Raw genomic sequence first — 12,577 nt, 5'->3', positions numbered from 1 at the left:
TCTCGTGGTTACAGAACAGGTTCTACCGATTTTCTTCATATATCAATTTGGTAAACATAAAATGGAATGTTGACGTAACTATGCATCTCCTACCAACATATTATGTTCCCGCATTCCCTCACTCTGTATTCCTTTACCCAATTACCTGACCCTGTCTAACAGTTTGCATTTTGAATCCCATGCAATGTGTGACAACATGGAAACATGAATTTCACTCTGGGCAAATAAATGCAGGATATTTTATCGAGACCAAACTTCGCGAAGCAAGTGGAGCTATAGAATCCCCAATTCAGGAAATATTTTGAGGCAGGTGTAGAAGGAGGTGGACAAGAGAAAGGTTGGAAACTACCCTGCTATTCAAAACCATTCCGTAACTTACATTTCAAGCGAAATTTCGATTCTAAGTTGTGGTATTTATTATACTATCATTCGCTAGTAGTCTAGTTATTTGGCAAAATTCCTTGCAAAAGGTCGAGTAGTTTTGAAATTTTAAAATATTTTTTGGGTTGCAACAGTGATGTTAGTACCAATTTGTCGACCTCGGCATAGCCTCACGCCCGGCGTCACCCGTTTAAAAATAATAATATTTTCGCATTTTATTAGGAAATGATCATGCAGTCAATTTTGAGGCGCATCTTCGGACCGGTTCTAAAAAATGTATTTTGGCGCAGACGTTATAACAATGAGCTCTATACTCTGTTTAAGGAGCTAAATGTCACAAAATTCATAAAACTAGGAAGACTTCGGTGGCTAGGTCATGTGGAGAGAATGACCGAGCATCAAGAACCAAAGTCCCTGCTGAGCTCAAGACCGATAGGGAGAAGGAGCCTGGGAAGGCCAAGGTTAAGATGGAGCGACAACATCCTCAAAGATTTATCTGCCTTGGAGCTTCGAAACTGGAGAGAGCTGGCGCGGGACCGAGATGAGTGGAGGAAGACTCTTGAGGAGGCCAAGACCCACCAGGGGTTGTAGAGCCAAAAGTGATGATGATGATCATGCAATCACATTTTGAACAGTATCTTATTCCACATGGCAGAACGGACCTTCTGGTCCAGCATAGCATGACAAGAGGTGTGGTGCTGCTAAATGAAATGACTAGGTCTCTTGACATATTCAACATTGGCCTCGAAGGTTTCAAGAGTCATTTCAGGCAAGGACTCTAAAATATAAATCTGTTAAATATTTAAAGTTATGATAATTAAATTATCGAAGAAAGCAAACACTTTGTGGCTTGACATTTGTTATGAAACGAACTTTCTTAAAATTAAAACATTCAACCCCGTAATATTTTCTTAAAATCAAGTACTTTGTATTTTTAAATTCTTTCATATGGTAACCCCTTGGGGGCGTTGACCATTATCGGGAGAGGCGGGCGCAACGGCCAGTCCTCAGCTCGGTTGGAAGAGACACCGGCTCTCTTGGATTTTAGCTCTGGTTGCGAGAGGGTGTTACGTGCTCCGCTTTGAATTCGAGACTTGCTTTGCTAAACAGTGTTTGTCAATTAATTACTAGTATATTTCGATTCATTTTTTCTACTGCCTGCCTCCTGGACGTCTACAAAAATACCGCAGTATCGTTCCATGCTTTATTTTATTAATTTCTGCCTCTGCTTTCTTCCCATTAATTTAACATCATTTTTTCATTCTTTTAACCGTCCACAAAGAGATTTAAGCTTTTCCTACGCGTAGATTCCAGTGCTGTAATATAGGTCTTATTGAAGGCATTTACCAGCACCACAATAATATTCTTTTATTTCCAAGAAATCCCTTTGTTTTGTCCACTCCTAGAAGGCGTATGTTCTCTCTTAATACCAACGAACTGAAAACACGGAACCCTGCTTGAGCTAGCCAGGTATCCTTGAATATATATTACATTTCTATACGCGGTTCGATTCCGTGGAAACGCATTATCTAACACATTATACAAAATAAAACAAACACTTAGTTTTAAACCACTTTATTTTGAGGTATATTCGTCGACCGGTTTCGATTGGACTCAATCTTCTTCAGGACAATAAAATATAATACTCAAATAATATTAGCTACTTTAACTCTCTGACCCAAATATGTCGAATATATATAATAGTGGTTAGTATTGATAACATCAATACTAACCACACATTTAATAAAACATACGGGAGTCCAAATAATTCATAAAAATAAAATAGGAATACGCCTGAATAACTTAGAAGCTTTGGAATTTTCTAAATCTACGAAAAATAATTCCCAAATTTTAAATAAACAGATAGAACTAACCAACAGCCCGATTTTAAAGTTGTTTCCTTGCTCCAACCTAACCCGTAACCCCCACCCTTCCTTTGGTCCTCCCCCAACCCCTCCCCCTTCCCCTCCCCAAGCCCCTCCACCAACCAGTCTCTGATTTTCTCTCCCTCTACTACATACTTTCTCTTTCTTTTATGTTTAACTTATAGCTTGCCCTGTATTATAATTTAGTATTATATTTTATTGTTCTGAAGAAGATTGAGTCCAATCGAAACCGGTCGACGAATATACCTCCAAATAAAGTGGTTGAAAACTAAGTTTTTGTTTCATTTTGTATTATGATAATTATTTCATATGTTATTTTAATAGGATAATGTAATCTGTAATACACATTTAAAAAACTATTAAATTACCAGTTGGCTCAACACTTTTAAAACCTAGAATTACAAAATATGCACAATACACACAAAGATTTTCGGCAAAAACTGCAAAACATTCACTTCAACAAAGCACAAAGCTATTTTAATCAAATAATGCATTTGCTGGCAGCCATTTTGGAAAGTATATGAAACGTAATCCTTTTAGTTCCCTCATTGATCCGTCTATTTTTTGCTGAAATCGCATAAAATGAGTATTCCTTTGTGTTCTGAAAATACTAATAACCTTATCTAACCCATGTAGTACTTGTATATTTGAGTATGAACTATTCGTTATTTGTAACGAATCTTTTTTAACTCGATTAGAATCGAACTGACCGATTTATTAATGATGATAACCAACACCTCTGCTATAAGTCACAACAGGACTTAGAATGGGTGCACTGTTTCATGTGATGGGGTTTGTTCAGGTGTTAGCAGTGGATACGTCTGTGCAACAGCGTAGCGGGCCGGATCGGAGAGACTGATTTAGGGAGATCCTTAGACCTCTCTCTCTCTCTCTAGCTGAACTATCAAGACCCATCGCAATATGAACACACCTCACCCGATGAACCCGGGCACCCCTGCTAAATCACCAAACGTAGCGAACCACTGAGGGTGACTTATAAGAGAGGTGTTGGTTATCCAATAAATGGTTTCCGGGGCGGCGGTACCTAAACCCGTCTCCCAAATGACACAGTCCAATGACACCGAAAGAAAAACAAGAGAGATATACAAAGAGAGACACAACTGATATAATTAGCCGCAAAATTGTTGCATATTTTCACTAATATAACGATTTTTACTGAAACTGCGTAAATAATTATCGAAGAAAATGTCTACTTCAGCACACCCTATAGTATTATATATTCGACACATTTGGGTCAAAGGGTTAAAACAGGCAATATTATTTGAAAATAGTATTTGAAACGAAATTTTTGACGAAACCCTAAACCGTAAATTTGTATATTTTCTATTCTGAATTGAGAACAAATGGAATAGCATTTAGAATATATACGATCAATACTGTAAAGTAAAAAAATAAAAATATCAAAGTGTAATATGCAAAAATGTTACCTCGCCGTCAAATTGAAATGCGAAAAAACAACTAGTGGGCAATGTCGTGCATTGCTATGTTCGAAAACTGTATGTAGTTTTTAATTTCGGGTAAAATTATTGTGTATTGAATATTTGAATAGGTTCAAAATTATACAGGATTTTTTTACGGACTGTAGCTCTTAAGATAGGCACAGCTTTTACTCCACGCCAATGTTCGCGGGAGTACAATAAAAACACAATTTAATTTTATATTTAAAAATATTATCATTTCACGGAATCCGATGGGGAAACATCATTAAAATATTCCTCCATGGTAACAATACGAAGAAGAAGAATGATAAAAATACTAACCAATCAAAATGATGTTATTCTGGGAAAAATAATAAGGGGAATAATATAGTACAACCCGCCACTGCCCAAAGATATTTTTTAGAAAAGTGTTTTAACTTTATTAATGAAAAAACAAAAACAATTATGCTTTTAACGTATTTAACTGCGCTTTGAACAGCATTTCCTCGAGATTATAGAACTGCTGAGGAATACCAAGATACAAATAAATAAAACATCACTACAAAACAGAATGTTTGAGTTGTCTGAAAAAAAAACACAACGCGAATATTAAAAAAGTAATCAATTTCGGAGGCGGAAATGGGTACCGCTGCGCCGCCCCAGGAATTATGTATTGGATAATCAACACTCCTGCCAAAGGTCACCCTAAGTGGTTCTTTGGATGACTTAGTAGGGGCTCCCGGGTTTATGCGGTGAGGTTTGTCTGGGTCTTGGCGATGGATGCGTTTGCCAACCTGCTACGTGGCGGGCCGGATCGGAAGAGACTGGTTAAGGAGGACCTTTTGACTTCTCCCGCTGGACTCTCGACCCTTCGCCTTTCACCGCAGTGGGAGAAATAGATTTATACTTACGTCACTCCCGGACACAATAACCCAAAGATACATTTTTCCTTCCTAGAACTTCCTTTTCCCAAAAAGACCCACTACACAGCATTCCCAAATATGACTTAGGCTTTGAAGGATTTTTATTCCTCATTTCCTCCTGTTTCGAGCTATGTAAAAAAAAGTGTTTCAATAAGAAAAATATTCAACTCAGTTTGATAAGGTTCTAAATGACTTTTTTTTTCAATAATAACGTTTATTTAATTTTTTTTGCATTGACAAAACCATTTATTTTGCTCATTTCTATAACCAAAATATTCTTCACAGTCGTAAGTTTTGTAATAAAGTTCTAACATCACGATATTAAGGATTCCATTTATTTTACAATCGCGATTTTGTTTATATCCGTCAGTTGATCGTTTTACGAGGCGCACTGTAGGCCTCTACTTTGGTTGGATAGGGTTCTAACTTCGCTTTACCATGTTCTGGTAATCTATTTAACAATTTTTGATTTTGAGGTTCAATCTTGTGTAAAATGTTTAAGCATAATTTAAAGGAAAATATTTGTGTAGAATTTGGCCCTATCTTAGAATGGCGTTAGATAAATATAGTTGGAACCTTATGTAATGAATTATTATGGTATATATACAGGGTGTATTGGCACTAACCCGACAAATTTTAACCAGATATTCCTTAGCACATTTGGAGTAAAAAATGTTATGGGCATTTTGCTGTCCGGTAGCATTTTTTTTTCAATTAAAAACAAAAAAAATAAAAATTTCCACACTACATCACTGTCATTGGCATTACTTTTCGTGTCCAACAGCTGTTATAAGCAAGTATGTCGAAAAGCGTCTTCGCTCTTTCGCACACACTAAATAATAATAGTTAAAAATGAGACGAATGGTGCCGTGCCATTTCGTTGTGATTGTAAAAGTGCGCCAACATAGGTACACACGAGCATTATTCAACGGAATTCGAATAAAATATTGCCAGATGGGTTTTCAAACTTTGAAAAAGGATAAAACAGTGGTGATATGTGGTGAAAATATGAATAGTAATTTTTTTATTAAAAAAAAACGTTTCCGGACAGCAAAGTATAATTTAAAGGAAAATATTTGTGTAGAATTTGGCCCTATCTTAGAATGGCGTTAGATAAATATAGTTGGAACCTTATGTAATGAATTATTATGGTATATATACAGGGTGTATTGGCACTAACCCGACAAATTTTAACCAGATATTCCTTAGCACATTTGGAGTAAAAAATGTTATGGGCATTTTGCTGTCCGGTAGCATTTTTTTTTCAATTAAAAACAAAAAAATTAAAAATTTCCACACTACATCACTGTCATTGGCATTACTTTTCGTGTCCAACAGCTGTTATAAGCAAGTATGTCGAAAAGCGTCTTCGCTCTTTCGCACACACTAAATAATAATAGTTAAAAATGAGACGAATGGTGCCGTGCCATTTGGTTGTGATTGTAAAAGTGCGCCAACATAGGTACACACGAGCATTATTCAACGGAATTCGAATAAAATATTGCCAGATGGGTTTTCAAACTTTGAAAAAGGATAAAACAGTGGTGATATGTGGTGAAAATATGAATAGTAATTTTTTTATTAAAAAAAAACGTTTCCGGACAGCAAAGTGCACATAAGATTTTTTACTCCAAATATGCTAAGGAATAGCTGGTTAAAGTTTGTCAGGTACGTGCCGATACACCCTGTATAATGAAAAATATTATATTATTAAATTATTTAATTTGTAAATTCGTATTTGCAAACATTGACATCTCATATCTCAGAGCAAGGTAAAGTGACGTTTGAACCCTGTTCAGCTGATGTCCTGTTCTTTAGCGAAATGTTATTCATAGAAAGATAACGTCGTAATTTTATGCAGGAATTATAATGTTTCATATTAGACTTTACATGATAATTTTAGTAAGAAACAAAGTCAACAAGTCTGATTTAATTTGATGTCGAAAAGGAAAACTTCCAACGCTTTTAACAAAGGTTAGTCACACTCAATTATTTCCAGTACATTTAATTGTAGAGATTTTGTTTTAATTATCACAACACGAGTCAACGTTTCAGACCTTGTAGGGTTCATTGTCAATCCAAATGCGTAGGTTGTAGAATACAGAGTGCTAACAAATATATTTAGGTTATTCACTAGCGTGAATTTCGCGTACCAATAATTAAACTTCCAGAATTACATAAATATACAGAATTATAGGTACATCGACAGAATAACACGGACATCGACAGAATTATATGGACATCTAGAAAATTACACGGACATCGACCGAATTACATGGGCATCGACAGATTTACATGGACATCTACAAAATTACATTTTCATCGACAGAATTACATGGACATCGACAGAATTACATGGATATCGACAAAATTAGATGAACATCGACAAAATTACATGAACATCGACAGAATTACATGGACATCGACATAATTACATGGACATCTACAAAATTTTTCGACATCAACCGAATTACATGAACATCGAGGGAATTACAATATATGATCGAATTTACAAATGGGGAGAGTTACTCATACTAGACACATAAAAAAACCTCACCTACTTAACCTGATCTAACTTTTTTTTTCTTCATATATGATATTTATTTAGCACGTACTTAAACACTCAACCTGAACACGAATAACATGAAAATATTTAAAAATCTCCTACTACCACCACAGTAAGCTGAAAACGTTACTTGTGTTGTGATGGAGGACTTAGCCAGCCGAGGAATTGAACACACTACGCCTGTGTGGGACCCAAACGCGATGTCAACTCAGCCATCAACCGGTCAAATGTTGAACTATATGAATCTCAATTAAAATTTAAAAATATGATAAAAATAAATTTTTTAATTTCATTTATATAATGTCAAGCTACAAATTGTTTGCCTACTTTGATATTTTATATGCATCTCACTTTTTTCATTAGCTCCACACTGGATGCCCCGAGGAAAAAAAATCTTTAAAAATTTAGGAAAATACCGCGCATAGAAAATGATATTAGTTTAAGAGCTCACCCATTTATGCCACTAGTAGCTATTAGATTACCCATAGATGGCGTTTAGCTATTGAGTGTTGTAGAAACTGAGCATATAATAACTAAGGAAAAGACTGCTAAATAAGAAATCAGAGTCAAACTATCACATTAAAGAATATAAATATATGTTCGAATAGCCAGGCGGCCTTAATGGCACTGGAAAGTAACCGATGCGACTTCAGACTGGTGATGGAATGCAGGACTATCCTTATAGAACTGACGACCATCAATAAAGTAACCCTGCTCTGGGTACCAGGACATAAAGGTATTGAGGGCAACGAGCGGGCTGACGAACTAGCAAGGAAAGGGGCAAAATCACCACTTGCGGGATCCGAGCCGGCCGTAGGAGTAGCAGCTTGCCACACCAAACTACATATCAAGAGGTGGGTCAAATCCCAACACTGGAAGGAATGGAAGAAGGCACCCGGAATGAGACAATCTAAAGTAGGTACTCATAAACGGACCGGACCCTAACCGAACCAGGCAACTACTCGATATGGACAGAAACTAGGACTATTAACGGGACACTGCCATCTCAGGAGACACATGCAACTGTTGGGAGTGGAAAACACCAACATCTGTAGGAAATGTGAAGAGGAGGAAGAGACTCCTATTCACCTATGGTGCCAATGTCCCACTATGCTGGGAATAAGGCTCAGATACCTGGGAAGACACAGTGTGGAACCAGAAGACATCGCCACGTATCCAATGACAGCCCTGGTGAACTTCATAAAAGGGACCGGGTTACTGGCAAGGGAATGAGGTAAAATGGGAGATAATACAATGGGCCTATGGCCTAAGTGCTCGCGGGGAACGTAAGTAAACCGCCTCCAACTTAAAAAAAAAAATCACATTAAAAGTCCAAGTATTTTGTTGAACCGGACTTTTATTTAATACGAGAGATTTTGAGAGCACCCGGTCATACAACAGATTAATTTATATAACGGTTTTTTATCACGTTTGTCTAACAAGACAAACATTTCCTTTTCTATCATTTATTTTAATCTGCTAACACATTTTTACCTAGTTTTGTTTGCAAGAACATTTTTGACTAATTTGAAGTTTTCAAATCTCGAGTGCATTTATTTCTTTCCCACATCTCATAAATGAGTTTACTTTGAACATACAGGTACTTTATTATACTAAAATAGTGGTCCTAAGTGGATTAATGTCAGATACATAAAAATACACCTGTACCGAATCTACACATGACATTTGAAAGGACACTGGAATGCTATACGAAAGTTGGTCAACGAAGTAGGAAGCGCGAGTAGTGCTATTGTTATAAAAGTTTTGCATTATGACTAGATATGAATTGCGGGGCATTTCAGAACCTTCATCTTACCTAACTCCTTCTCTTCCTTACTATCTTCACCATCATATCGCAATGAGGATGCCACAGAACTACTGCATTCAGACAGTTAAGAATCTAGTGCGGTATTCCAATAAAAAAATCACATATATGAAAACTCATTTGTAGGATTTTTTAGCATTATCTTAAATATTTTTTAAGGAAAAGATAAGGATTTAAGGAAAGGGTAGGTAGGAATCAATGAAAGTGACAGACGTAGTGTGTTGAGGAGTGACGAACATGGTTCCATAATAACTCAACACAATGACAAAACCCCCCCAGTAAAGTTATATAAAGTCATTAAGAGTGAAGAAAAAAAACTAGTCTACGTTTTAACCTATTGTTTCATCACTTTTCATGACTTAACCGAGTTGTCCGGTAGCCGACAAACATATGAATCCATCCCTCCCACTTTTTTTTTATTTTTTTTTTATTGAATAAATAGTTAATACATAATATCAAAAACAAGTCCTGCTAAGCCGATTGAATTGGCTTGTCAACAGGTGCTTAAAGTTAGTTTCAAATACATTTTTTAAAGTTATAATTTACATCTTACATCTACAGAATTAACAATTTTTTCATACAATATTTCATACATATTAAAATAAATATTTTTTTTTCCGATAGCCAATTTTTCACCATATATTTAACCTTATTCATAGATTTACATTGCTTTATAGTGTCAGGTAATAAATTAAATATCTTCGGTATGTTGTATTCAAACGTTCTCTGTCCGTATTTATTATTAAATTTCGGAACTATTAACCCGTCATTGCGCGTGAATCTAGTACTGTATTTATGTTCTAATTTTTCTTTATGCTGCGGGGTAAATATATACTGAATTATGATTTTTTGCCATAGTATAGCCTTAACAGGTAAAATTTTGGCACTCTGAAACAGCAACGGTGTATTATGTCTCTGTTTAAAAATATTAGGGACGACTAGTAATTTTACGGAATCGATGCAAAGTAATGGGTCAAGAAAGTCCGCTGGAGAGGTAAGAAGGTCTTCCTCGATCGGCATCTCCCGGTCCGACCCGCCATGCAGCTGGTAGGCAGACACATCTGCCGTCAAGACATGGCAAAACCTCACCCCATAAACCCGGGCATCCTTGGTATGTTAAAAAATATATGCCAAAGGTGCTGGTTTATATAATAAATGGTTCCAGGGGCGGCACAAAAATGTAAGAAATTATGCAGGAATAAATTTAAGCTCAATTAAATGATAATGTTCTAATGTGCGTACCGTCTTGTCTCCGAGATCTTCCACCCCGCAATGAAGTTTGACATGATCCCCCACCTGCGCAGTGACGTTTGGGGGCCCCTGGCGCGCCGTGAAGTGTGGCGGAGCCCCCTCCCAGCGGGGCCCCGGGCCCCACAGGCTGGCGGGTCCCGGGGGCTCGAGCGAGTAGTGGGACTCGCCGGGAGATGGACTCACTACTGAAACAAATTAAATAAAATGTTCAATTTTTCAAATTAATTCTGAATATACTCGGAGAAAACTCACATAAAATATTGCTAATTTATTCAGAATCTCTTCAAATTATTCATATTACGGTGAAAAACGGGACTGCAGACCCATAACAAATGAAATGATAGGTTTCCTGTTAAAATTGCAGTAAAACACGAATTAAAATGTTTTCGCATTTCTTCAATGTGTATTATCAGGACAAACGCAATTGCAACGCAAGTGTTTCGATATATAACCAATGATGTAAACATTTATTAGGAAACGGCCTGCAATCCCGTTTTAACGGAATGTTAATAAATCATCAATACTCATTTTTCTCCGTGTAGCGTGGATCCTTCTACGAGCTGTCAATTTTACTCACCTGCTGCAGAAAGTGTGAATAAAATAATTGTCTTTGAGAAGGTGACATTTCACTTTATTTGAAATGACAAAAAGTTGCAATAAAATATATACGACACCTGGAACTGACTGACAAATATAATTGGGTGAAAATCATTTTATTCATAAAATAAATCGTCAATTAATCTATTAAAGCGCGTGCTGATAAATAATAACCACATAATTGAAAATCAGCGGTGAAATGCGTCGTAACAACGGAGACGTGTGTCACCGCTGATTTTCAATTATTTGGTTATTGCCAGCAGATTTTATTAAAAATCATTGTATCCCTGTCCGAAACGTTGGCTAAAGACGAAGGTTGGCTAAAGAGAGTAAACACGGCATTATATCCCAAAAATAAATCACCACAGTATACCATCACTGTTAAGGTTAAACCACCACCTAACTCTGTATTGACAAACACACCTTCCTTCATTAACATACATTACATAACCTGATTTTATTATGCTAATGTCTGCTGTACAGTTGACGATTATAAACGGTAGTGGCGCCATCTGTTATTTTCAAAAACAACCATTGAAGTTTAAAAAAAAAACACGGCTTCGGATTTTTATCTGTTAGCACATACTATTCTGTTAAATGATTACGTCATAGTCGGACATGAATACTTGATTCATTTGGTTTAAATTTGTTTAGTAACTAACTAACTAAACATCTCATCGTTTACCGCAGGGGTAAGCAGAGAGGATAAATCGTTATGCACTTTATCTTGGAACACACTCCTTGCTTTATTCACAATCATATATCGTCTCATTTACTTTACTTTGTAATTTTCAACTGATTGTCATCAAATTGCCACTAGCGCCGTTTTGTTTTTTGGCTGCATTGATGTAATGTATCTCTATGGTTAAATGCCGATTTTTGTTTTAATTTTTGAACAAATTGTAATCAACAGAAGAGGACAAGAACTGTCATCTTGTCATGTACAATTTGATAGACAGTTGTAACGCGCCCAGAAACGGGCTCTAAAAAATGGCCACTTGAAGTGTATGTAGGTATACGTATATTATTCTGAATTCTGACTCTCGTCATGCCTGGGTATGCCCAACTTCCACCATTCTCATCTGCATCATATATCCTTACACTCCCTTCTTTCTCTCTTAAAATATGCAAATAATTTATTTATGTTCAATCTAGGGAGTCTTAACTGTGTTTCGTAATTTATTATTACGGGACTTAACTTTATTGATTTGATTTTTACATAATAATAAGTTGGGATGGCAGATTGTGGCTGCTTTTAAAATCCTAATCCTTCGACTTAGAGTTCTTCTTTCAATTACTGAAAACTCCTATTAATCCCGCAAAGCCTTTGAGGGATTATTATCATAAAGGAAGATATTTATTTCCTCTAGAAACATTGATTGTGGAGGAGATGGACTTTTGAGATACTTTAAAGGAAATTTAAGAACCCTGGTACAGAAAAGAACAACTATGTACTATGTAAAGATAGCAAGATGAAAGGAAATAAGTACTGGAATAAATGAAGGTGTGAGTAAGCAGTCCGTTCGGTGGAGTGTTGGATATCTAGTACGGTAAATCGATAAAACCTTATATCGAAATTTATCTATACAACCTTCCACGTAGCATCAAACAAATAACCGACATACTTAAATTTAAATCATCACTAAAACATTTCTTTTAAACGAATGTCACTATACCACGAATACCTTACATAAATTAAATACCACTGT

The 12,577-nt window shown here is 36.2% G+C and overlaps 1 protein-coding gene across 1 annotated transcript in view; it reads right to left on the bottom strand.

Moving 5' to 3' along the window:
- LOC149411756 (zwei Ig domain protein zig-8-like) overlaps window positions 1–12,577 on the bottom strand; it is a 63,004-nt gene that overhangs the window by 45,049 nt on the left and 5,378 nt on the right. Inside the window, exon 2 of the mRNA XM_089646729.1 lies at window positions 10,263–10,456. Coding sequence (XP_089502855.1) covers window positions 10,263–10,456 — 194 coding nt within the window. The remainder of the gene's footprint in view (window positions 1–10,262; window positions 10,457–12,577) is intronic.

The sequence above is a fragment of the Hesperophylax consimilis genome, chromosome 25, assembly GCF_061612785.1.
Source record: "Hesperophylax consimilis isolate HC1 chromosome 25, BYU_Hcon_1.0, whole genome shotgun sequence".
In the NCBI taxonomy this organism is placed as follows: domain Eukaryota; kingdom Metazoa; phylum Arthropoda; class Insecta; order Trichoptera; family Limnephilidae; genus Hesperophylax; species Hesperophylax consimilis.
This window is presented reverse-complemented; position numbering and strand designations above follow the sequence as displayed.